We start from the raw sequence: 27,402 nt of genomic DNA on the forward strand, positions 1-27,402 counted from the left end.
AAAAAAAAAGACAAAGAAACAACCTGTCTTAGTCACTGCCATTACTAGCTACTAGACTGTCAAAGATTTTTAAGTCAAAGGTGCAAAGTGAGAGGGAAGAACTTGAGAGCTTAGTACAAAAAGCACAGGTGTGGTTAAGCCTGAAAAGCAAAGCACTAAGTGGCATCTAGCCCCAGTCACAGACCTGCCTGGTGCCTCTTTGGGTACCAGGTAATAAGGTTCTAGAAGGTCAAGTAGGCTTCCTGGCCTTTAGTGTCTTTAAGCAGAACATCATCCTACCTTGAGCAGAGGCATCTCTCGGGCCTGCTGGATGAGAAGGTGCATTTCGTTTATTTGCTGCCGCACGAGAGGAGGTACGGGGTTGCAGCAAGCAATAATGCCCTGAGGTTCCCTTCAAGCAAACAACACTCAGTTTACCTTCTAAAAGGCACAGCATGGAAACATGTTCAGATGAGAAGATGGACTCAAGGTCAGGTCTAACGACTTTGTTAAAGGCCCCAGGGGTTATTAGCAGACTGTTAATCACCGTTAATTTAGGGAGACCAAGGAAACATTCACTCAAGGTCAGTAGAGGAAAATCTGAGTCTTTCCTTGAAGGTCCAAGCCAAGGACTAGCTCCTCAATGATTTTTCCTTATTCTTCCCACCCTGCCCCAGGCATATCTTTCCTTCTCTTTAGATTGTAAGATCCTTGAGAGCAAGGCCTTCTTTGCTGTCCTTGTGGTACCTTCAGCACTCATTCCTAGCCACAGATTATTTAATAATGGTCTCTGAGTAGAATGGTCCTGACCAATCACCAGGAAAATGGGATTTTGAAGACTGCGGGACCCCAATGTTCCCATCCTGCTAGCAGACTTACTTGGGCAGCTCTTCAGCTATCTTCAGCATCATGTGATTGGGTAGGACATAGCTGCAACAAAGAACACAACAGGCTGAGAAAGATTGGGGGAAGCCTAAGATTCTGCCCATGAAAATGAACAAATGTCATGAAACGAACAATGCAGTAACCCAGCAGGAAAGACTTGGTTACAGATCAGGGCAGCAAATCCATCTTTCTTTTGTTAGCAGGCTTGTGAGGGCTTGTTGCAAATGATTAAAATAATTTGTGTTCAAGCACTATCTCACCCATAACTCTCATCCTCCCTCCGGGCTGTTCTATCCCTCCAAGAATAAAGCAACTGAAAGGCTGTGAGCTGCTGGGTGTTGAGGTGCTTCTTCTGCTTTCTATACAGCTCCAGGTAAGAATCTTCCAGGAATATCGGTTTGATGAACCTCTGCAAAGGGTTAAGAGTGCAAGAGTAGAATTTTGGTTAAGTAAACGTACTGTGGGCTCCTGAAAGAGTAAGAGTCAGAGAAATGGACAGACCACCCCTAAGGAACAAATGACTAGGGAGCTCCCCCCAAGGCTTGGGTTCAGACTCTGGCAAGGCCATACCTTGAGGCAAATGTCCTTGCTCCGCTGCCACACAACCTGCAACTGAGCTGGCTGCCCATTTGCTCGGTCCCACAGATCTGAGCGCATCTTATCATAAATGTAGAGGAGGTAATGAGTATCATGGCGTGCGTAGTTAAACATTTCCTCAGGTAAAGGTCTACAGAAGCAACATGGGCAGTTTTGGTGATTTCTTCTAGTGACAACTATCTTAACTATTACACATGTAATAAACATTTGTTGAATGAATACTCATCAGGTCCTAAAGCACAAAACTTGAACCAACACAAAAATTCCATTATTCACTTCAGTACCTTTGTGTTATAATTCACAGATTAGCAGCTGGGTGAAAGGGTGTCTCCTAGTGATAGTACGGTGACCAGAATCTTAAAAGAAGTGCAAACTGCTTTTTTCCTCCCCATCCCATCTATAATGCACACACAGAGGGAACAGCATGGAAGGAGTGTTGGATGTGGACAGAGGGGACCCTGATTTAAACCAAGGTTCTGTCCCCATTCCTGGACGGGCCCTGGGCAAAGATACTTCTAGTCATGTTAGCTCGGAGCACTATGTTTTAAGGACAACTTTGATAAACTGGAGAGGGTCCAGAGGACACGCAAATAGCCAAAAGATTTTCAGTTCCTCCCATTTGACAGTCAGTCAAAGAAAAGGTGGATTCTAAGCACGGAGATGAAGTCATCATCTAACTGAAGGGTTACCACATGAATGAGAGATTAGCTTTGGCCTACTTGGTCCCCAGGAACATAATTAGGAACAATGAATGGGAATTCAGAGAGACCACCTAAGGCTTGAAAAATCTGCTCATTATTAGGGCAACTGCAAGGTGCCCCCTCCCTGAAGGTCCCCAAGCTCAGGATGGATGGACACTTGTGGAAGGTGCGGCAGAAGGGATTTTTGGGCAGCAGGATCTTGGGAGGCTCCATTTTCCTGAGATTCCATAAAGTCACTGAATTTCTCTAAGCTTCAGCTTCATCATCTGGAATATGTGAGGGTTGGACTAGAAGACTTGAAATGTCCTTTTCAGTCCTCAATCTATGCTCCTCTGATGATCTCTTTTGACCCTCAAGACAACATTATGATCAGTTCCAGGAGGAATCTTACTTTCATCTTACTGATGAGATTGAGAGGTTAAACCTGGTCTACTCTGCGCCTTGGTAAGGGCTCTGGCCACTGTAGCACGCAGCTCCTCCAGGCTTAAGGAAGACTTTGGCTTGTGCCCTCTCTGACACGAGATTTCACTACCCTCTCTGGAGGGTGCTAACAGGATTCGAGGGGGTACCACAGTGCCCAGAGAGCAGGGCTTAGAGGCAGGGGGCCCTGACTTATGAGCTGGGGGCCTTTAGGAAAATGCCTCAGCTTCTCTGAGGATCAGTTTCCCCACTGAAAAAAAAGGAACAACCATTGTACAAGCTACTTCTCAGGGATGTACTACAAAGAGTGCTCTATAAGCCATTAAGTCACAGGGTTAGGTGAGCTGTGACTTTTGTTACTTTACTAACTTAGGTTGACTTGACTACCATTTTAGTGAGTTAGGTTACTCCCCAACTGCAAGGAGAAACTTTGTTTAGTGGCGCTTTCAAGTGAGGGGTGGGCTGTAGTGCTTTGGCCAGGTGTTGGAGAACAGGAACACAGAGCTTCCAGGAAGTCTGAATGCTACATCACAGTATTATGCTTTTACTAAATATCAAATAAAAAGCTAAAAGCTACCACATTTTGCTATCAAACATGCACATGATACATCGGTATCATAAAAATGTGAGCTTAAAAAGATTAAGAGAATTGCGTAGATGAATATGGTCACTACAAGTCTCCTTTAAGCAGTTACTAAAAATTATGTCCTCCCCATTCTCTCCTTTTATCCACAGAAACAAATCCAGCCCATACAAATGCACATTATCCCTCTTAAATTCCTTGCTGCTTTTATGCTAATAACAACCCTTAGAGAACCAGCAGAGAACAGCTACCTTGTATGTAAAATAAAGTACAAACAGAGAAACAAACCCAGTCCTTCAAAGATGAGTACCTGAACTGGTACCCAAATTGCAGCCAATAGAGCCGCCTGCAAGAAACATACCTTATCCTCCAGTCAGCCAATTGATACTGCTTGTTTGATTCCACATTGCAATAGAGTTTCAGTAAGTGATCCAGTGAGTGTCTGCCAAGGTTAAGGATGCGAGCTGCTTGGTGGGTATCAAACATGTTCACCACATACAGCCCAAAGTCTTTCTGCAGCCATTCGATGTCCATATCAGCACCATGGAAGACCTGGAAAGCAAAACCCAAACCATGAAGAACACCCAAAGCTAATTCTGCCCAGAGACTGAGCTCCACATTGAAAATATGAATGTAGACAAGGCCGTGGGTCCAGTTTGAAGAGTAACCTAACAACACGAGAAACGGCACAGCATTCCCATTTACAACCATGGCTGAGAAATCTGAAGAAATAACGGCACTGCAGAACCGAAGGGGACTTGAGCAATGAGCCAATCTAGCTATTCCTCCATTATTTCTATAACAAGTCTAACCAGTGTGCCTCCAACCCCTTCAGGAAAAAGGGACCCACCACTCCCACGGCAATGCAGAACACTTCTGGATGGCCATCCATAAAAGTTTTATATTCTAGAAAGGTTTTTAAATTACACTGATCTTGAATTTCTCTCTCCAATTCTGCCCTATTGCTAGAGCTAGCCTAGAACTACTTTTGGGTCCTCCCTAATCCTCCTTCCATGGGACAGAATGGTGGAGGGGAGGGAGTGCTAGACTCGAGGTGAGAAAGACCTGGATTTAAATCTTGCTTGGGATGCTTCTTAGATGTGCAACTATGGACAAGACACTAAATTCTGCTGAGTTTCAGTTTCCTCATCTGTAAAATGTAGATGATGATAATATTTGCTACCCAATTTAACAGCTGTTGTATATATATAATTCACCAAATGATGTATTATATACAAAGTGTTATGTGAACTTTAAAGCAGTATTTATTACTGACAGCCAGCCCTTCAAATGCCTGAAGACAGGTATCATCACTCTCCCCAACCTCTCTCTCACTAGTCTTCTCTTTTCCAGTCTAAATATCCCCAATTCTTCTTCTTCTTTTTTTTTTTTTTTAAACCCTCACCTTCCATCTTGGAGTCAATACTGTGTATTGGCTCCAAGGCAAAAGAGTGGTGAGGGCTAAGCAATGGGGGTTAAGTGACTTGCCCAGGGTCACACAGCTGGGAAGTGTCTGAGGCCAGCTTTGAACCTAGGACCTCCCGTCTCTAAGCCTGGCTCTCAATCCACTGAGCTACCCAGTTTCTTGCACTGCCCCTCTTCCCCCCATTCTTCTTAACCCATTGCCATCAAACAAAACTGGATCACTTCAGGTTCAGAAAATGACAAATTAGCATTATCTCTGTTGTATTGTATCGTATTTCTTTTGTTAAACTATTTCTCAATTATACTAATCTGGTTTGGGCAGTGAGCTGGACACATATGGCATGGCCTTATACTCCTTCACTATCCCCACTGTTGTCTTCTCCGTGTTCTCTAACTTATCGATATTGTTCCTAAGATACAGAACTCAGAATGAACATATCACTCCAAATTTTGCCTAGAGCAAAGAAGAGGACAGGAGACTAGCATCCCCCTATCTTCTTGAAAGCTGTGTCTTTCAACAACAGCCCCAAATCACAGTAACTGTTGGCACACTGCCATTTGGAGTTTGCTGAACACCAAATCCTTCAGTTTTCCAGATAAACGATTATTGAATCATGTCTCTTCTGCCTTGTATCTGTGAAGAATTTTTGAGCCTAAGTATCTAATACTTGTATGTCCGTCCCTATTAAATTCTGTCTTACTCCTTTCAATTCAATGTTGTCATGTGGCAAGATTCTCTTGAGTCTTCATTCTGTCAGCCAGTGTGTGAGCTCTGTGCCCTTCACCCCACCTCTTCCATCTTCTTCAACAGAGTGCAACCTCTATTACACCATCTCTCTAATCTTTCACTTATATAGAGCCTTCAAACATGCTCATGCCCAACCCTGAGAAACCTTCACTAGATGCTACCATTCCTTCAAATTATATGTCGTACTAATGTCTCCTCCTTTTCACAATCAGACTTGGAAAACCCCATCTACACTTGTCTTCACTTCTCCTGTCGTTCCCCTTTGTGATCTGGCTTCAGATTCACAAATGCAACCGCTCTTTCCAAAGTTACTACCTTTTTTTGATGACAAATCTGAGTCTTTCTTTGTCCTCATCCTTCCTGACTCATCTGATGCATTTGACACTGTTGACTTCTCGCTTCTCTAGGACTTTCTGACACTAATCTCTCCTGGTTCTCCTACATATAAGACTAATCTCAATCTTCTGGGTGGCTTATCGACCACACTTTTGGTACACTGAAAGCTTACAGGTGTCTAGGCTAAGCTGTTTCTGAGATCATGGAATCAATACAAAGCAGTTGCAGTTGACCCATGTTCAGTCGAGACATTCCTTCCAGAAGTTTGCAGAGCCCAGAGAGCTGATATAAAGTCCAAAGTCAAGAAGCAAGAAGATTGAAAAATAAGAAAAAAAGTTCTACCATAACTTTACTGTAACAGTGATGAAGATGCTTAAGGTGCAAATACAGAAGAAAAGAATAACTCTAAAATATCCACAACCATGTCTCATGATTAGTCTTCTGGAATCCTGGCTGGTCATTACATTGATCATAGAACTCGGAAGTCTTTCAAAATTGTCCTTACAATATTGCAATTATATGAAATGTTCTTCTGATTTTGCTCGCTTCACTCTGTATCAATTAATATAAGTCTTCCCAGGATTCTCTGAAACATTTAACTCATTCAGTCGTTCTCCAGTGCCCCAAGGGCACCCCCTCAGATTCCAATTCTTTGCCATTTGCAAATTATAATACTCATACTACCATCTAATCCACGTCTCTTCAAGATTTCCACAAGAACATGAGACTTTATCAAATGCTTTACTAAAATTTGGGCAAACTATGTTTATGGCATTTCCCTGATGAAATGTTATAGTAACCATCAAAAAAAGAATTGTCTGGTATGAATTGTTCTTGCTGAGGCTATGTAGGGTTCTTTGTGATCACCACTTACTTTTCTAGAAGTTTATACACTATCTCTTTAATAAAACCTGGACACTCATATAGTCTTGTGAGTCTATCAGTGTGGATGTCCTCTTCACAAAAGTTATTGCAACTCATGCATACCTGTCCATCTTGTGCAACTCCTGTCTAAGCCATCAAAAATGTCTGCCGTAGGGAGACCACCCTGTGTCTAAGAAACCTTCTTTCCTATTCTCTCTCCACTGGTATCACAGGATACCAGCAGAGCATTTGGTCCATCCACCTGGCTATGGGATTAGTCTATCTTTTTATCCACTTTCTTGATGTTATCCTTCACTGAGGTTCTCTGACATTGCTCACGGGTCCTGGCCTGCCCCTACCTACCACACAACCTCTCCATTGACCTCTGTTTGATTTTCAGGTCTGACTCCTCAGAGGCTCTCATGTTCCATGATGTGTAGCCATAGAACATTAGAAGAAAACTGATATTAAAAAGATGGGCTTTTGTCTCAGGGAGAAGTTTGGGGTTCTTAAAGGAATCTTGCAATTAAATGAAGACAATCCAGCCCTTTCACTTTCTGTTCAATGGTGTGCCCGACTTATACATTTCCACTTTGTCTTGTGTATGTGTATATGTCTATCTGTATACTCCCACCCATACCAATTCATACACATCTCTCATGTTTATATTTATGGATGTCACCTGGTTGGTTGACTCAAGACCCAGAATGCTTCAGAACATCTGGAAGAGATCTGTAATCACTCAAAAGAGTATGACTCAACCATTTATACAGGGAAAAAAATAAGTGTATGAAAAATGTCAGTTGTCCAGCTTACAATATATATGCACATATGTGTACATATGTGTGTACACACACCCTCACCCACGTATCCCCACTCCCTTTTCCAAGGCGTTCTGATATGTTCAGAGGGTTGGTATAGCCAACAATGCCATTCATAAAGATGAGTATTTGGAGGACCCCACCACCTACAGGATTCCTTCTTCAATCGAGATTTTGCACTGGGTCATCACTGGAGGAAACCTTTAATGAATTTGCCTCTCTTTTTTTTATGGCTTGCCAGATATTTATGATCAAGGGGTCAAACAAGGGCATGACTATATTATTCAATAATTCGTAAATAATTAAAATTTGGCCAGAAATCAAAATCAAGCTCACAGCTGTCTATCAGCTTCACATATAACCAATACAATTAATGGGTTACCATGGTTTGTACTTGGTCAGATTATGAAAGTGAACAGATATTCTTCTGAATGGCTACCAGCTAAATGTCATCTGTTCTGGATCAGTTTCAAAGCCAAAAGTTTAGAGGTCATCTATTCTGACTCTCATTTTATAGAGGGAAATGAAAGTCTGAAGAGATTAATTAAATGACTTGGCCAAGGTCGCATAAGTGACAAATTGCAAAGTTTGAATAGTAACCCAAGTCTTCTAATCCCAAAGCCAATGTCCTTTTCCCTACACCCATGTCAAGGGTTTAAAAAGCTGAACACAGAGCAAGCCCATGCTGCTCCAGTCAAGAACATGGCACGAGTCCTTTCACATTTAGTGAGTCTACAGGAAAAGAAATGGTTAGCAGCTTAAGCTATCACTCAGCTCTTCCCCTCATCAAAAAAAAAGTTCAAAAGCACAAACCAACCTTAACAATGGATGGATCTGTGAAGCTCTCATTGAGAATATATAGGTCACTTCGAAGTTCCAGGGTATCAATAATGAAGTCTTCGGTTCGGGTTGAAATCTGCATGAGGCATGTCAAACCTAGGAAGCTCCTATAAGAGTGGTGCTAACACAAATAGGAAGGGGAGACAGGACACAGAGAAAAAGGACGTCACTTTTTATTCTATAATGCACCAAAATCCAGATTTTCAACTTTTGAACAATTAATTCTTAGGAGAAAATAGATGGGAGTTACAATTTTAACTGCTTTCCCAGTAAGTAAAATAAAAAAATACAGCAAATTGTAAATCAAGGGGGAAAAAAATCCTACCTCCAAATCTACACCAAAGTCTTTACAACTCAGGAGTTTTTCATTGAGTTCCACGAGTGCGTCGAGAGTGGTTACAAAATGGCAGGGTGTTTCTCCTATAGGTTTGTACATCTAGAGTAAGAAACTACTGTTAGAAATAGCAAAAACAATTAGTCTCCTTCCCCAAAGTCAAAACAAAGTGTGGAGTTGGAGACACTCCTCAAAGTTGCTGCTGTTTACTACCAAAAACCTAACACCCACCATTAACACAAAAGTCACCCAAGCATCCCTTGTTCTTAAAAACCCTTTACCAGCTGCTATTATATCCATTAGTTTTCAACCTAAATCTCTCTTCCCCTGCTCAGCTAAACTTTCGAAAAAGCTATCTCTCATTCCTTTTAAAATTTCTACAAACCAGCTTCTGATCTCATCGCTCAAATGAAACTGCTCTCGGAAAAGTTCCCAATGATCTCCTCACTAGCAACTCTAATGGCCTTTACTCGTAGCCCTTATCGTTCTGACTGCTCTGCAGCATCTGAGACCCAGCATTTGCTCCTGGATATTCTCCCATCTCTGAGTTTTCACGATACTGCCCTCTCTTCTCTTTTTAAACCTCTCCTTCCATCTCCTTTGCTGGTTCTTCATCATGTCATGCCCATTAAGGGTATATCAGAAGGCTTTGCCTAGACCCACTCTTCTCTCTCCTTCAGTGATTTCATGAACTCCCATGGGCTCAATTATCATCTCTATGAAGACGACTCATACTCACAGATCTATAGATCTATCTATATGTATGAATGTATGAGTATGATATGCATGTATACACACACACACACATATGTATATGTATGTATATAAGTGCTACACTTGCTCGCATCCCTGGAATGCTTTCCCCCCTCACCGAGACCTCTTAACTTAGACCTAGACTCCCTCAGCTTAGGTATTGCTTATTAGAAGAGGCCTTTCCAATGGTAATTCTATCCCCTGAGAATATATCTCATATATTCCTATATACTTTGTGCATGTCTCTTTGAAGATCTCCTGGAAGGCAGACACTGGCTAACTTTGTTCCTCTGTTGCTAGCACAAACTCGGCACAAAACCGGGCCCATAAAGGGTGGTTATAAATGAATATTGGTAGATTTTCCTTCCCTTCCTGTCGGGACACCATTCCCGAATTCAATTTGGGGACTAACCTGAATCTGTGGCTTCTGAAGGACTTCATCTGGTATGGCAAAGTGATCCAGTTCATACTGATAGGGATGAGCAAACCTGGATAAATTGAAAAAGAAATAAAATCAACCAAAGGAAAAATGACAATCTTCTTGTACCCTGATCTATTGTGATTTAGAGAAAGGGAATGAGAAGAAACATCTCAGGAAAAAAATGGATTTTTACTACTTGGAGTGCACCATCTGATTTAAATGAGACACACATCTTAGAAATCATTGCACTATTTCTAATAGCAAAAACCTTGAAAAGTAGGGAATGGCCAAACAAGTCATGGTCTAACAGCGTAACGGTACTATTTTACAAATGAAACTCCAGGATCTCTTATTGTAGGTTTTCCATCTACTGACAAAGATGAAAACCCTTAGATGTCTTAGGAATAGTTTATGTGAATTACTGCGGCAAGAAGGAAAAAATCATCTGGTGGGCAACCTAAAAACAATCCTCTTCATACTTAGCCAGGCTGGCATTCCATTAATGGTCACTAAGACTGTGACTGATTGGCAGGATCTGTCAGACTTCAGGGCACTAACTCTTCACTACAATGAGGGAACCAAAAAATTGATGCTATTAAGAAAGAGTGCAAGAAAAATAAACCATGGAAAGACAGACATAATGGAAAAACAAATGAAAGATGAACAAAGGAAGCATATACACAACTATTACAAATATGTTCAAAGTGAGTAAGGCTATATGAACGTAAAACTAGAGGGATCAGAAGGGAGTTTATGAAGAGTTATTAAGGGGCAGCTAGGTAGCTCTGTGGATAGAGTGCTAGGCCTAAAAATGGGAGGTTACGGGTTCAAATCTGACTACAGACACTTCCTAGCTGTATGACCCTGGACAAGTCACTTAATCCCGATTACATAGCTCTTACTGTTTTTCTGTTTTGGAACCAATACTTCAGGTTGATTCTAAGATGGAAAGTAATGGTTTGAAAATAAAACAAAACAAAAACAGAGCATTACTAAGAAATTACTTTTGCAAAGTTATACATGTAACATTAGATGTAGAAAAAGAACACGATTTCATTTGAGGTCCTGGGTTGGAATCTCATCTTTGATATTACCTCAAGTGGGAGACTATGGGTTCCATTTATATTCTCTTTAAATGGATACTGAACTAAATGGCACCTAAGATTTTATTGACAGCTAACTTTTATAACTCCACCCTCCCAGCAATGGTTATACTCACATATCCTGCTCAATCTGCTGAGTTCTCTGTTGATAGAGAAAATCTGCCAGGGCAGGTGGCACGTCCAAATCCTCAGGGCGTTCCTGGCGCTCCCGCCTTTCTTTGGTGAGTGCTGGAGACCAAAGCAGAGAAAACTTGATTTTTTTTTTTTTTAAAACCCTTAACTTCTGCGTAACTCCTAGGTGGAAGAGTGGTAAGGGTGGGCAATGGGGGTCAAGTGACTTGCCCAGGGACACACAGCTGGGAAGTGTCTGAGGCCGGATTTGAACCTAGGACCTCCTGTCTCTAGGCCTGACTCTCAATCCACTGAGCTACCCAACTGCCCCCTGAAAACTTGATTTTATACACACAAGATCAAGACTTAAAATCCCAATGTTTTGTATTTCTAAAGGGACTGAGACTTCATGTGATAAAGCCACCAGGAAGAGGCTGGTTTTATGATTTCCTAGCTTTGCATTTAACATTCCTGTTAACTCTAGACTGAAAGGAAAGTTGAACAAGACAACTTACCCTGAGCCAGGGGTTTCTGAGCATTTGGCTTGATGAAGATTTTGGGGACAAATGGTGTGTTGGAATTATCCACCTTTTCTCGAAACTTGAGCTGAGGTCGAATGATGTTCTTGGCATGAAGCAGTCGGAAAGTTTCAGACTGTTTTTTCTTGTTATATTCCCCAGCCTAAGGAAATAGAAAAATCCCCATCTTGGTCTATACTACTATCCCTTACACAAGGCCTGCTGTACTAAAAACTAGAAAAGTAATATTCCAAATAATAACTTTTCTGTCAATGAAGACACATTTAAAGAATGAAATTCTTAAAGGCCTTTAAGCAGCTCCAACGGGGGCAGAAAAAACGAACCTAATTAGGTGGTATGCTAGACAGCAAGCAAAATCAGTGGTTAGGTTTGTGTCCACAAAACCAGGACTAAAATTTTGATTGGTAAAAGCTCATTTTATGGTTTAAATTAGGAATTATAATTAACCAATATCAGAGCAGATTGAATAAAGAGGAATCCTCACCTTACGATTCCAGCTAGACACAATTGTTTGAGGGACCTGCATTCCAGCGGGGAGGATAGGCTGCTGATTCTTGTTTAATCCCGATGCTTCATCCAAGAGAATACCCTAAATCAAGAAACCAAAGGAGACAGACATAACGAATCTTTATGGAGCTCCTGCTGTATATCAAGCCCTATGCTAAAAAATGCTGGGGATACAAAGAAAGGCAGATTGCTGCCAATGTCGGAGAGCAGTTTCAGTTGAATACTGGTACCTCACCCCATCCCTTACCCCACACAGGGGAAGAAGGAAGTGCTCGCATTGGGCTGCTGGGTGGATGGGCGGATAAAGTGAGGAATGTCCTTAGTGAGTATAGCAAGGGGGAGGGGAGTGGCCCAAGAGCTCCCCTCCCCTCCAGCTCTGCTACCTGTGAGCTGCCCACTTTACCCCCACGTTCTCCCACTGGGCTGCTGGGCAGAGGGGCGAGGATGTGAAAAAACGTCATCAGGTGTGGTGGGGGTGGTGGAGCAGCTCCGCTCGAGTCCCTCTGCCTTTCTAGTAATGAACTCTGGGAGGGAGGGAGGCAGGCAGTGAGTGTAGCCAAAGAGAGAGCTCTGCATGCCATCTTTGGCATGTATGCCATTGGTTCACCATCACTATACTAAGGGCTTGCTTCATCTATGATAAAAAGCATGGGTTTGGCAGAAAAGAGCTCTTGATCTGGGATTAGAAGAGACCTGGGTTGGAATATTACCTCAGAAACTTATTAGCTGCCTAACATAAAGATATGTCATTAAGCCTCAGCTTCTGCCAATAGGAAAAGGAGAATATTATTTGTGGAATATTGGAGTGTTGTTGTGATATAATATCTATAAAAGACTTACTGAGCCACATAAACATAATCCCCTATTGTATGCTCTCCCAGCAGTACCTGTGGGCGTGGGCCATTTAAAAATGTCACAAGAGAGCTTACTTTCCTAGTTATATGAGGATCATTAGGCCACATTACTCACAACTCTTTCAAGAATAACATCATTGGAATCAACCAGCAAATCAAACTTGTCCTCCAATTCAGTCACTTTACTCCGGTCCTTAATGTGGCTACGACAGCCGTGGTACTGCATGACCTTGCTCATACTAAGGGAACAAGAAAAGAGGTTTAATTACATTAATTATTTTCTTACAAACTGGAGAACAGTGGAAAGGAAGGCATCTGAGAGGCTTTACTCTTACTGTGCAGTGACTTGTCAGTAATTCTAATAGTAACCCACCAAAACTTGCCAATGAGTCTCAGGGCAAGCCTTTCCTTGTGACCGGCTCCTGTGACTGCCTGCCGAAAAGTCACCTTTCTAGTCTTTCCCCCTTCCAGTTGTCTTTTGAGCAGCTGCCAAAAGAACCTTCTTAATACATCCATCTGACCAATTCGTACTGTGAGGTCCAAAAGGTTTCAGTGCCTCTTTATGTCCAATGGCATAAATAGAAATTCCTGTGCCTGGTCCCAAAGGCTCTCCATCCTCTTATTCAAACCATCTGGACTCATGGCTGCATGATCACTTGAAAGGTATATTGTAAAAGGTCTTCTTGGTCAGCTGTGAATTGGACTAGGCAGCCTTTGGGACCCCGTTCAAAAATCTATAATACCTTTCTGCCCCATTTCATATTATTTCCCTTCATGCCATCAACATTCCAAACTGCATTATTATAAGATTCCTGAATTTGGTGGTCTCCCACTTCTGGACATTCCCCCAACCTATTCCCTCAGCTTAGAAAGCGCTTCATTTTAATCCCTGCTGGTCAAAATCCTTCTGATCAAGGCTCTACTTAGCTGAAACCTTCTCTGTATGACTGTCCCTCCATTGCTACTACCATATTATTGTATTCCTTCTTTCCTCAAAGGCTCCAGATCACTCTGCCTGCACCTCCTTATCATCTTATGTACTTTATACGTATCTTTACATTTACTGTACACTTTCTACAAGACCTCAAATTCCTTGACAACAAACACTGTTGTTTTTTAATCAATGTATCTCCAGGGCCTACAATAACCTCTTGGAAGTAGTAAGTAAGTGCTTAATAACTTTGTCAAATTATAGTTTTCCCTTCATAAAATTTGGAAGACAAATGAGACAATTTCTACAATGCCTGTTAATTCTACATATTTTATAGTTCTAAAGGATCAATAAACATTCTATATCAGCCCTTTACTGTAGTGATTAGGAAATAGTCATTTTTTGTGACCCTGAGATATAACTGTTTTAAAAAACCAAACTATTAAGATCTAGAGCATTATTCATCCATAGACTTCAAAAGTGTTTTAATTCTCCAGATAACATTTGTAGCAGGTAGTCAATACTAATGTTTGTAATTTGACAATTTGTATAAGAGCCCAAATTGTACAAGTGCTCGTTACTCAGTCCCATAAATTAGTCCAAAAGAACAAGCTCAGTTTGGGCTAAATAGCCTTCTCCAGAGTGACTCAAAGTTCAAAAGGCAATTGTTGTTTGAAAAATCAGTTAACTTCCTCATTTTCATGGTCCCCTTCATAATACATAAATGACTACAGTATAAATCAACAAAATACCGCACGTCATAAGTATTTCTGATAAAAATTTTTACTTTTTTTTTTTAATACTTCCATCACTGGTAAGAGAAAATGGCCTTGAGGACTTACCATTGAAGTAACCTGTCTCCTTGAGTTTCACAAAATGCCCGAAAGCCAGGAAAACTTCGGTAAAAATCATATTCATCTCCAGCCTGTGGCAGCCCATTGGAAGCTTTAGTAGCAGCCAGCACAGATCCAAGAGCAAACTGCCAAAAAAAAAAAAAAAACCAAAAAAAAAAACCCAAACAAATTTGCAACAGACTTTATATATATTATTTCATTTGATCCTGACAACAGCCCAGAGAGGCAGCTATTATTATGCCCATTTTACACATAAGGAAACTGAGAGACAGAGATAAAGTGACTTGCTCATGGTTATAGCTCTAAATATCTGAGGCTAGATTTCTATTTATGATGCCTCCAAATAGTGTGGTAGAGTAGAAAAAATGTGGGACTTCTAAGGGTTAAATGTAGCTCAGATTCCTATGTGACTGCAGGCAACCACTTCCTCTCCTGGAGCTTAGGTAACATGTGGCCAATGCTATCTGCATCACCTGTCTCATATGGTGGCTGGAAGCTCTTTCTAGACCTTTCTATGATTTGAATTTGCAAGTTGAACACTCTCTCCCCAGATGCAGTTTGCCAACTGTTTATAAATAGTTTTAAATATTTGCTTGGGGCACAGCGAGGCAAAGTCATTTGCCCTGGATCACAGGGCCAGCCTATGTAGGAGGTAGGACTTGAACCTTGGTTTGACTCATGCAATTATTGTTATTATCATGTGGAAATGGATCAGTGAAGTCTTTATGAAGAGAGTAGTATTTAAGCACAGTCTTGAAAAAAAAGCATACAACATGGTTCTAATACTTCATAGGTATAAGTTATCACAGTGATGGCAAACCTTTTAGAGACCGAGTGCCCAAACTGCAACTCTGATGCCACAAGGGAGCCCCCACCTTACCCCAGACAGGGGAGGGAGGAAGTGCTACCATTGGGCTGCTGGGCAGAAGGGTGGGTCATGTGAGAAATGTCCTCAGGCACAGTGGAGAGGGGAAAGGGAGCGGCCCCATCTAGCATGTGTGCCATAGGTTTGCCCACATGGAACTATCATGTTAGGCACTGGGGATATGCAGAGGTATTGCTCTCACATGTAGAAGCTAATTGGAAGAAAGATCCCTGGTGTGTATATTATTCTACAAGGAAGGAAGCATATAAGAAATTAAAGTGTGGTGTGGAAAGAAGCCCAGGTCTGCAGTTAGACAATTTGGGTTTGAATCTCTAAACTGCTTCTTGCTCTCTGTGTGGCAAAGCTGGGCAAATCACTTCTTCCCAGGCATCAATTTCATCATCTGAAAATGAGGAAAGAGGTATTGCATGAGATCTTAAAGATCCCTTTCAACAGGAGACACTGTAATAATAGTAATCATTTACAACAGACCGTATAATTTAAAAAAATAATATGAGCTCCTCTGAAGAAGGCACGTCAGGGATTATCCCCATTTTACTGTCAGGAAAGTCCGATTTGGAAGTTACATGACATGCCCAGGATCACAAAGCTAGTATCTTGAGGAGAGGATATGAGCCCAGATTTTCCCAACTCCAAGTCCAAGGTTCTATTCACCATGTCACACTGATGCCCATTCTACTTGAGGCTGGTCATTAATCAATCAATCAATCAGCATTTATTAAAAGTCTACTATGTCAAATCCAGCCTCAGACACTTCCCAGCTGTGTGACCCTGGGCAAGTCACTTGACCCCCATTGCCCACCCTTACCACTCTTCCACCAAGGAACCAATACACAGAAGTTAAGGGTTTAAAAAAAAAATAAAGAACAACAAAACATGTTTTAAAAAAAAAAGTCTACTATGTACACTGGGGAAAGGCTAAACAAATTACGGTATCTGGGTGTGATACAATAAACAGTGCCTAAGAAATGAGGAAAGAGGTGAGTTTTAGGGAAATTTGGAGAGACCTGAATGAAGGGAGATAGAGTGAAATGAGAAGAACCAGGACAATTATACAATAATAACATTGTATAGACAAAAAAGTCTGAAAGAGCTCTGCTCAATGTGGTGACCAGCTGAAATTTCAGAAGATTCAGGATAAAACACGTGCTCCACCTTCTGAATGACACAGAGGTGATGAGGCTCAAGGTGCAGAATGAGTCACATATTTTTTGGACATGGCAAATGTGGGAATTATTTATTTTGTCTTTTTGTTATAAGCAGGAAGTGTCTGCTGGAGGCTCAAAAGATCGATGACTGTTAAATTTTCAGCATGAACATTTATACCTTGAAAAATCAGTCAATACTACAAATTGGCGTTTGGGTTCTTGTTTTGTTGATTGTCTGGATTAAAGAAAGTGATGCGGAAAATCTTCTAGTGCAGATTAAGTTTTAAAATTTGTTTTGCATTTCCAAGCTGGTTGTCAAACTTTTACCAGCACACCACTGGTCATAAGGGATTGTTCTTTCCCTTAGGCTTGCAACCTAGACATCACCCTTAGCTCCTCTGCTGTCTCACTTCCCATGTCCAATCTGTTCTCAATATCTACTGATTTTATTTCTGCAACATCTCTCAAACACTCCCCCCTTCTCTCTTCAGATGCAGGCTCTCATCACCGCATGTGGATTAGTGCCATAGCCTGCTGCTGGGTCTGCCTGCCTCTAATCTTTCCTGGACTCCAAACCATCTACTCCTCACAGGTCTGATCCCATTCAATCATGTCAGTGAGTCTTTATCACCTCTTCTTCTGTTTGGCATTCAAAGCCCCTGAATATCCTTCCTAACCGCCAAGCCTTTTGTAGTTTCTCATACTTTTTCTCTTTTGCAAATACTCTCAGGATTCAGTGGTCCTGGCCTCCTGGCTGTTCCCCAGGCACGGTACACCATGTCCCACCCCCACAGCATTTCTCCTGGCTGTCTCCCAAGCCTGGAACTCTCTTCCTCCTCATTTTGTACCTCCAGGTTTCCATTAAGGCCCAGCTAAAATCCTGTCTGAAGCCTGTCTTCATCCTCCTTAATGCTAGTGCCACCTTCCCTCTGTTGGGTATTTCCAACTTACCCTGCATTCTTCTTGTATTTTTGTACATTTGTCTTGTATATTTATCTTTGTTTTCATGTTGCCTCCAAGAGGCCGTGGGTTTCTTGACAGCAGAGAGGAGCTTTTTGCCTTTCTGTGTATCCCTAAAGCTTAGCACAGTGCCTGTTACGTGCAGGCCCGGAATCTTTACCTAATGAGGAAAACTGTACGGGCTAGGCACAGTGTAAAGTGCAAGGAATGAAGAGAGGAATGAAATAGTGCTTCCCTCCAATGGATCAAGAGGTAATTATTATGCACTTAGTCCATATCAGACCCCTGGCTAACAGGGAGGGCAGTCTTTGCCCTCAAGGAGCTTCCATCCCAAGGAGGAAAGAAACAAGAGGCACAGATACAAGTATATACACAAATATACAAAATGAATACAATGTAGTTCTGGGAAGGAGAGCATGGGGAGCTGGGGAGAAGAGAGAGAGCTTCCAGCAGGAGGAGGTAAACCAGGGACACCAAGTCTTGGAGGGGAGGAAGAAGAGCATTCCCCACATGGAGGACAGAAGCAGAATCACAGACGATAAAGAGCAGTGAGAGAAGTGACAGGTAAGAAGGCAGGAAGGGTAGGTAATGGACAGGCTGTGAAAGAAGGGCTACAGCAGAAATACCACTGGCTCTGGAATCAGAGATCCTGGATCTGGTGAGTGTTATAGTGTGATCATGAGCAAGTGACTTCTCTCTGGCCTCAGTTTCTCCATCTATAAAATTCGAGAGTTGGTCTAGATGACCTTTAAGGTCCCTTCCGGGCCTAGATCCGGACTCCCATGAAAACACTAGAGATTCAGAATTGAGGAAGAAGGAACATACGAGGGGATGATGACTAGAGGTGAGGAGATGAAGTGGTGGGGCAGGGACAGCCTGGGAACAGACAAGAAGACGGAGAGAAGGGATGGGGGGTAGGGCCGAAAAGGCATGGGCAGAAGGGTAGGAGGGCAAAGACAGTAAGGATGGATCCAGAAGAAAGGGGCAGGGGCAAAGGAATGGTCAGAGGAATGTGGGCAGGAGAAGGGGAATGACTAGAACAGGAGGGATGGACAGAGGAGCAGAGGGCAATGGAGGAGTATGGACAAAGGGGCACAGACAGAGGAATTTGGGCAAAGAAACATGGATAGTGTCACAGGCAGAGGGCTCAGAGGATGGACAAAAGGGTAAGGGCGGAAGGAAACGGAAAGAGGAGGGAGGAGATGGGCAAGGCAGCCAGGAGAGTCCCTAGGCTGGTTCCCTGAAGAGGGGGTGGATTCTAAGACAAGACACCTCGAGGGAGAGAGAGAGGGGTATCCTGGGAGAGCAGGTGCCTTGGGGCTCCCAGGATCGCGCTTCGCTCACCTTTACGAAGCTATCCGCGTCCTTGAACCCCGGCAGCACCATCATCCCGCTGGGCTCGGCCGCCGCCGCCGCCACCGCCGCCACCGCCGCCACCGCCACTTCAGGTCCGGGTCTCGCTCCCTTAACGCTGGGAGCAGCCATTTTTCTGCCCCCTCCCCCCACAACGGAGATGTTCTCGCGAGAGAACCGTGGAGGAGGGGAGGGCGTGCTCCTAGGTACGCATGCGCAGAGAAATGCCAGCGCCGCCGCTGGTCGCACGTTTACGGACGTGGCTATGGGGGCTCTAGAGAACCACGCTGCTGTGATTTCAGTTAGCCACGTGGGCCGACCTCTTCATTTTACCAGGAGGAATCTGGGGCGGGAAATGTAACTTCGAATCCTAGATTTAGAGAGCGTAATGAAGGCCAATCGCTACTTGTTTTACAGGTGGGGAAACTCAGGGCCAGCGATGCCTACAATCAAGGATTTCCAGGCAGCCAGGAAGCTTAGGGGGGAGAGCAATGTGCTGGGGGGCAGAAGCCCTTAGTTCAGGGATCTTCAACGCTGCCCAGTTGTCTGACTCAGTAGCCTTAGCTGTAAAATGAGGATAATAATAACACTTCTCCTCCTGGTTGTAAGACTTAAGTGAGATAATAGTTGTAAAGGGCTACCTATTATTATTTTTAGAGTGGAAAGGACTAAGCAATTGGGGTTGAGTGACTTGCCCAAGGTCACGCAGCTAGGATGTGTCTGAGGCTAAATTTGAACCCAGGTCTTCCCTACTTCAGGCTTGGCACTAGCCACTGTGCTACCTAGCTTAGAAATAATCTAATCCAACCTTACCCTTTTTTATAGATGGAGAAAGTGAGGCCCAGAGAAAGAGGAATGACTTACCTAAGGTCACATAGCTTGATTATGGGATAATAGGATCAAACAGCCATTATTTGTTAAGCACCTGCTATGTGCCAGGTACTGTGGATACAAAAAAAAAAAGGCAATCCCTGCACCTAAGGAGTTCACAGTATAATGGGGGAGACAACATGAAAACAAATATATACAAATAAGCTGTATAAAAGATAAATAGGAAATAATTAAAAGGAAAGCACTAGAATTAAGAGGAGTTGGAAAAAGCTTCATATAAATGATAGGATTTTAGTTGGAATTGGAATCCAGAGAGGTCAATAATCAGAATGGAAGAGAGTATTCTAGGTAATAGGGATAGCTAGAGAAAATACCTGAAGCCAAGAGATGAATGGAACATCCCTAAGGCCAGTGTCACTGGGCCAAAGACTATATGTTGGGGAATAAGATTCAACTAGGTGGCACAATGGATAGTTTCAGGCCTGGAGTTAGGAAGACCTAAGTTCAAATCTGGCCTCAGATACTAGCTATGCGACTCTGGGCAAGTTACTTAACCCTGTTGGTCTTGGTTTCCTCATCTGAAAAAAATGAGGAATGAGCTAGAGAAGGAAATGGCAAATCACTTCAGTATTTTTGCCACAAAAATCCCAAGTAGGGTCTCAGAAAGTCAGACATGATTAAACAACAACCAAGAAGATGGTAAAGAGACTGAAAAAGGGGGGCTAAGTTATAAAGGGCTTCAAATGCCAAACAGAGGCATTTATATTTGATCCTGAAAACAATAGAAAGGCACTGGAGTTTATTTGAGTAGTGGGGTAACATGGTTGGATCTGCTTTAGGAAAATAATTTTGGTGGCTAAATGGAGAATGGATTAAAATTGGGAGAAACTTGATGAAAGCAGACCCACCATCAGGCTATTGGAATAATCCAGGTGTGAGGTTATGAGAGTCCACTCTAGGGTGCTGCCAGAGTCAGAGGAGAGAGAATGGAGATAGGGGTTTTCAGAGTAGAAATAGACAAGAGATGCTGCAAGAGGAGTGAAGAAGTGAAATAGACAAGAGAAGCTATAGAGCTGCAGAGGTGAAATAGATAAGATGCTGTAGAGGGGAAATAGAGGTAGTAGAGGTGAAAGAGACAAGAGAAACTGCAGAGCTGTAGAAGTGAAATAGACAAGAGAAACTGCAGAGGTGAAATAGATAAGATGCTGTAGAGGGGAAATACAGAAGTAGAGGTGAAATAGACAAGAGAAACTGCAGAGGTGAAATAGATAAGATGCTGTAGAGGGGAAATAGGTAGAGGTGAAATAGACAAGAGAAGCTGTAGAGGTGAAATAGATGAGGGAAATACAGATGTAGTAGAGGTGAAATAGATAAAAGATGCTGTAGAGGGGAAATCCAGGTATAGAGGGGAAATATATGAGGGGAAATACAGATGTAGTAGAGGTGAAATAGACAAGAGATGCTGCAGAGGTGAAATAGATGTTGCAGAGGTTAAACAGACAGGCCTTGGCAACAACTTGGATAAGAGGGGTGAGAGAGAGTGGATATTAGAGGATGAGGGAATTGGGAGGATGGTGTTGCCCTCAGGCAAAATTGGGAAGGTATAATTAGATTCAGAACTAGGAAGACCCTCAGAACTCCCTCATTTTACCCATGTACAAAATGAGCCTTATATTTCACTCACCCACCCATGATTCCTCTTATAATAGAACCATATTTCCTATTTATATGAGCTATATGATCTCTAGAAAATTACTTAGCATCCATGAGCCCAAGACTCATCAGTGGCAAAATTAAAGATTTATACTAGTTGATCTCTGAATTCCATTAGTCCTTTAGGGTTTGGTACAATAGAAATTATACTGCATTCAAATACTCTCTGAAACTTACTAGCTGTGTGAGGTTGTAAGCCTTGGGCATCTTGTTTTCTCATCCACAAAATGACTGAGTGGGACTAGCTGGCTCCAAGTCCCTGTCTAGCAGGAGGCCAGGGACACTGGATGAGTGTGGAGGGGAGTAAGGACTAGGGAGACTGGAAGGGTATGAAGAGGCCAGATTGTGAAGGGTTTTGAATGCCAAACCAAGGTTCTTTTATTTAATCCAGGAGCTAATGGGAAGCCTCTTTTTGAGTAGAAGGATCACAAGAGTCAGGCCTGAGCTTTAGGAAAATCACTTTAGCAGCTGAGGATGGATCAGAGTTGGGAGAAACTGGAGAAGACAATTGCAATAGTCCAGGCACCAGGTGATGAGTACCTGTATCAAAGGGAGTGTAAAGAAAGGGATAAGAGATGTTGTGAAGAACAGATTGGATGTATGAAGTGAGTTCCAGAGAACAGATAGGGATGACACAGAAGCCTGAACCTGCATGACTAGGAGGATGTTGGTGTACTTGACAGTAATAGGAAAGTATTTGGAAGAGAGGAGAATTTTGGGAAAAGATAATGAGATAAAAATAGAACTGTTTTGGACATGTTGAATTTGAGATGCTTATGGGATATCCCATGATCCCCTTTCTCAGTAAATTCTAGGGATTCCCTATTACCTCCATGATCAAATATAAAATTCTCTGTTGTTGGTGTTCAACACCCCAAATTATTTATCCCTCTCCCTCCCCCATCTTTATTTTAAAAAAATAATAAATTTAATTATATATGGCCATGAAAAACAAATTTCCAAATTAATCATATTTTTTAAAAAGTGAGAAATAGAAAAAAAATGTGCTTCAATCTAGCCTCAGCCCATCAGCTTTCTATCTGGAGGTGGGTAGCATGCTGGATTTTAAGTTCTTCGGAATTGTGGAGAGTCATTGTTTTTATCAGAATTACTAAGGCTTTCACAGTTGATTCTTTTTTACAATATTGTTGCTACTTTATAAATTGTTTTCCTGGTTCTGCTCACATCCCTCTGCATCAGTTCATGAGCTCTGAAACCATCCCCTTCATCGTTTCTTACAGCACAATAGTATTCTATAACATTCATATACCATAACTTGTTCAGCCATCCCCCAATCAATGAGCATCCCCTCAGTTCCCAATTCTTTGCCACCACAAAAAGAGATGATATATTACTGCATATGTAAAATCTATATCAGATAAAGTCTTGCGGGAAGGGAATTAAAGAATTTGGCTCAAACTTTTAAAAAGAAAGGTTAAAAAAGTTTTTCATGCAGTTGAAAGGGAAAGAGAAAATATTAAAAGTACAAAAAAAATAAACCTGAATTTTATTGTAAAAAAAAAGAGATGATATAAGTATTTTTGTACTTTTCCTCTTTTTTTTATCTTTTTGGGATATAGACCTACTAAGGGTATCACTGGGTCCTCCCAAACTTTCCAGTATTCTTATCCTTTAAACCTCACTGTATACTCTATGATCCAGTGTCAATGGCTTCCTTGCTGTTCTTTGAACAAGATAGTCTGTTTCTTCACTAAAGATACTTTCCCTGACTGTCTCCCATGCCTAGAATACTCTCCTTCCTCATCTCTACCTCTTCAAGTCCTAGCTAAAATATCTCACCTTATACAGGAAGCTATTTCCAGTTTCTCATGAATCTGTGCCTTCCATCTTGATTATTTCCAGTTTATCTTGCTTGTTTGCATGTTGTCTTCCCCTTAGACTGTGAGCTCCTCAAGGGCAAGGACTGTCTTTTATCTTTCTTTGTATCTATAGTGCTTACCACAGTGCCTGGCACATGGTAGGTACTTCATAAATGCTTAAGGACTGACTGATGAGAGACTGTAGCTCTGTATTTGTATTTTGTAGGTCTGGATTTGACAACAGGGTCTAGGGCAAAGTCATTAAGAGTTAAGATACGACAGAACAACAACAGTGTTACATGAGGGGCTTGGGGTCCCTGGGAAATGATTATTCTACACATCTGGAGTGGATGACTTGTATCAGGACTGAAAGTTCAAAGCTAGCCTCAGACACTTTACTAGCTATATGACCCTGAACATGTCACATAACCTATTTGCCTTAATCCACCAGAGAAAGAAATGGCAAATCGCTCTAATATACTTGCCAAAGAAAGCCCATAGGGTCTTGAATCTGACGTGATTGAACAAGTTCTGAAGATCAGATTCTCAAATGGGATGGGACAGGAAGAGGGGTGGGCTGAGCTATTTTTGATAAACTGCAGTATACCCTTAGTTTACAATAGATTGAACTGGGGGCTGAGGCATTAAAAGGAAACCTAGGAGCTGAGGATCCTGGGAAAATCCCAAGCAAATGCATGTCAGGAGAGACTGAAAGGGATAGAGTTTGGAGCACCATCTGGTGGCATTCACAGAGATGGCACCTTGAATAGCTGGCTCCTCTCCATTAACTGGGAGCCATACAAAACACGATATGCCCCACTCTTCTCTATTTCATACCTCAGCTCCTTCGCCCACTGGTGTCAAAATTAAATAGACACAGAGACCACCAAACCCCACTTAAGGACCCCTACCTGCTGCATATTGACTTTGAAAACCACATATTACCTGTTTTGTTTTTTTTTTTTTGTATTTTAATTTGTTTTGTTGAGTATTTCCACTTCCATTTTCATGGAGTTCTGGCGGTCCTCTGGAAAGTGGTAAGTGGAAGCCCTTTACTCGGTGTTATCCCTCATTCTCTCTTTTGCTCCTCTCTAAGGAAGACTTGACCATTCTCTTTGCCAGTGTCAGGCCTTATTCTTTGCCCTTAATCTTCTCAGACCCTGCTCTCTGTGTGTGTGATGTGGAGGGGGATGCTTGTCTCTTTCACCCATTTCTTGTCTCATCTTCAAGCTTGACCTACTGGCTACTTCCTTGCCGACTTCATGTTTTGGGGCCTTTCCATCCTTAGGAAACTTTCATTTGATCCATATCTTCCCAGGCTCTCTTTCTCTCATTCTTTTCTTTCTCTCCCACTTCTTTCTTTTACAACAAGCTCCTATAAAAACGTATCTACATGAAGGCCTGACTTGTCACCCCTTTATTCTAGCTATTTGGCTGCCCAGATCCTCCCCAGCCATGCCACGTAAGAATTCTTGGAGATCAGGTGACTATTGGCTCCGGGAACCTGAGTGATTCAGTATCCAAGGAAGCCTTAGGGATTGCGGGGCACTGGTGGTAGGGAGTGATAGCTTTGGAGTCTAGAATGCCGATCCCCACTCCCAAGACAGCCCTGGAAGTTATTAATCCTCTAAGAGCATAGATTTCATCCCAGAAACAGACAGTGCTTGGAAGTTTTATTATATTCTACAGTGAGATCTGATCTGCTGTGCCATTTGGTATTAAAGAGCTTGGAAATCTCACCAGAAACTTGGTTAAGATGGCATCCTGCTTGGACTCAGATCAAGGGGCTGGAGCACCAAGTGGGTTTGGTGGGAAACAACTTGGAAGCCGCAAAAACCTGCTAGGGACCTTCAGAGCACCAGAGCTGGGTGCTAGGGGTGCCCACAGAAGGTCGTGCTGGCCCCACCTCTGGTGTGACCAGTTTTGTTCAGCCTATAAGTTAGGTTTCTTAGGAAGCTCTGGCTTGTTAATGACTTACGCTAATTAACTGTCAAAAACCTAGAAAGCACATTGTTAGAACATCTAAAGGGGATCTTTGCCACAGGCTGGGCATGGTGAGACCTCCAGCTTTAATTTACCACAATTAAAAGTTTGAATCTTCAAGTCAGAATTATGGCCCAGAGATTTCTTGACTTCCAACACCTGCTTCTGAGGCTTCAGAATTCTACCTTCTGGCAGAAAGCTCTGGCTGCTTTCTAAAATTGGAAATATTCACACCTCAACTGCCCCCTTCTTGGGAACTTGCCCTTGTCAGCCATTCTCTTGTCTAACTCAGCTCTACTTCTGACCCTCTAGATTCCCAAAGTGGATGCTGCAGCAATCCAGGGGGGCAGTGATGGCCACAGGTGCACTTGGGGGCGGTGATAGTATGTGACAGGGGGCACTAAGTAATATTATTTCTGGAAAGGGGGCGGTAGGCCAAAAAAGTTTGGGAACCACTGGCCTAGACTTTTCCACATCTGCTCCCTCACCTTCTGTCTGTGGAAAATATATGTAAGGTAATGGGGTCACCAGGGATATTATAAATAAACTAAGTAGTTTGTGGGAACACACTCTAGGATTTATGAGAGACTGGACCAGGGTGGAGAGAGCAGGGTTTACTGGATTTCCACAGGAATGGCAGTTGATCTTAACTGTCACTCAGCTTCCACTAGGCCAGAGTATAGTAACAGGCTAACAAGGTAAAAGGGACTTAACAGCTTTAATTATGTTTGACTAAAAGGTGGGAAAAGGATTTCTATACTTAAAATCTAAAGGATAAAACCACAGGGCAATGGGAGGACTTATTCTACTCTTATCTAAGTGATCTAAACTAACAGGGTCCAAGGAGCTGTAAATGGAGTCTCTGCCTCAGACCTGGAACCTGTCAGGCTTGAGTACAGCTAGGGGCTTTTTGTGGCTTTGGGATTCTCACTGCAATCCACTGATGATCTCTGGATGCCAGGAGTCAAGATGATCTCAGGAACCAAGTAGAGAGGGTTTTGCTTGAAGCACTGTCCACCAGAACTCAAACTTCACCTTCTTCCTTTGGCACTGTAGATCTTGTCTTTTTTGCTAGATGCCACACCACACAGAATCCCAGGGAAAATCAGAAAGCAGGGTGTCCTTTGCTCTGAGGTCTCCCAGGCTGGCAACAGTTTTTGCCCACCACTAATGGAGTCCTCACTCAGGGCCAAATCACCTCTTCCTGCTCCTTCATTCCAACCTAGAATTCCCAGCTCCAGCTCCTTCCTGCTATGTACTTCCTAATTAATACCTAATCAATACCTAATCTAATCTTCCTCACAACACGTCTTAGATTCAACATTATGTATTGGTTCTAAGGTAGAAGAGAGATAAGGGCTAGGCAAGGGGGTTAAGTGCTTTGCTTAGGGTCACACAGCTAGGAAGTGTCTGAGACCAGATCTGAACCCAGGACCTCGCATTTCAAGGCCTGGCTATCTACTGAGCTATCAAACTGCCCCTAGGTTCCTTTTCAAGGTGAAAATTTCCCCATCCCAAATGCTCCCTCCTCCATAACCTCGTTTGAGCATTTGAGGAAGTGCCTGCCCAAAACGGCATGCTCACTTCTAACCTAGATCTACGCCTCTTTGGATTTTTATATCCATCCTCTCCCCACCCCAACTTTTTCAGCTCCCATTTACCAATTTTTTTCTTCCATTAGCAATTAAACTTCTTAAGGGTAGGGACTTCCAATTCATACCTTTGCTCAAATGCCCTGATATTTACTCATCTGTGTACAGGCTGTAATCTCTCGGAGAACACATGCCCCTTGAAGGCAGGGACTTGCTTATGTCCGATGTCCTTCCACTTTGTATGCTTAATAAAACACTGGGCAGAGCTGACCGTGGGCCGGGCAGTGCTCTCTGTGCTCCAACTTCCCTCATTTGTTGCTAGGTTCTTTCCCATACTTTACAACACCTCAAGTTACACTGAATGCTGATTAGATGAGTTTGTTCTCTGGAATTAGTGTTTGATAATGACTTTGTTATTTGTTATTTTGGCTGCCTCCCTCCACGTTCCCTCCTCGTCATAATTCATTTCTCTACTGTCCTTGTGATCAGGAATAAAAAGCTATGCAAAGG

The 27,402-nt window shown here is 42.5% G+C and overlaps 1 protein-coding gene across 2 annotated transcripts in view; it reads right to left on the minus strand.

Annotated features, from left to right (window-relative positions):
• The window catches only part of EXOSC10 (exosome component 10), a 34,601-nt gene extending 15,516 nt beyond the window's left edge, over positions 1-19,085 (minus strand). The window contains exons 1-14 of one of the 2 annotated variants that reach the window (XM_044671271.1): positions 18,945-19,085; positions 14,595-14,731; positions 12,937-13,060; positions 11,945-12,049; positions 11,437-11,602; positions 10,927-11,038; positions 9,699-9,774; positions 8,525-8,635; positions 8,177-8,320; positions 3,527-3,717; positions 1,435-1,591; positions 1,125-1,273; positions 859-909; positions 280-391 (exon numbers count right to left, since the gene is read on the minus strand). In XM_044671271.1, the coding sequence (XP_044527206.1) occupies positions 280-391; positions 859-909; positions 1,125-1,273; positions 1,435-1,591; positions 3,527-3,717; positions 8,177-8,320; positions 8,525-8,635; positions 9,699-9,774; positions 10,927-11,038; positions 11,437-11,602; positions 11,945-12,049; positions 12,937-13,060; positions 14,595-14,731; positions 18,945-19,085 (1,776 nt within the window). The remainder of the gene's footprint in view (positions 1-279; positions 392-858; positions 910-1,124; positions 1,274-1,434; positions 1,592-3,526; positions 3,718-8,176; positions 8,321-8,524; positions 8,636-9,698; positions 9,775-10,926; positions 11,039-11,436; positions 11,603-11,944; positions 12,050-12,936; positions 13,061-14,594; positions 14,732-18,944) is intronic. The other variant, XM_044671272.1, reaches the window with a different exon arrangement.
• Between the last annotated feature and the right edge of the window lie 8,317 nt (positions 19,086-27,402).

Source organism: Gracilinanus agilis, chromosome 3 (assembly GCF_016433145.1).
Source record: "Gracilinanus agilis isolate LMUSP501 chromosome 3, AgileGrace, whole genome shotgun sequence".
Taxonomy (NCBI): Eukaryota; Metazoa; Chordata; class Mammalia; order Didelphimorphia; family Didelphidae; genus Gracilinanus; species Gracilinanus agilis.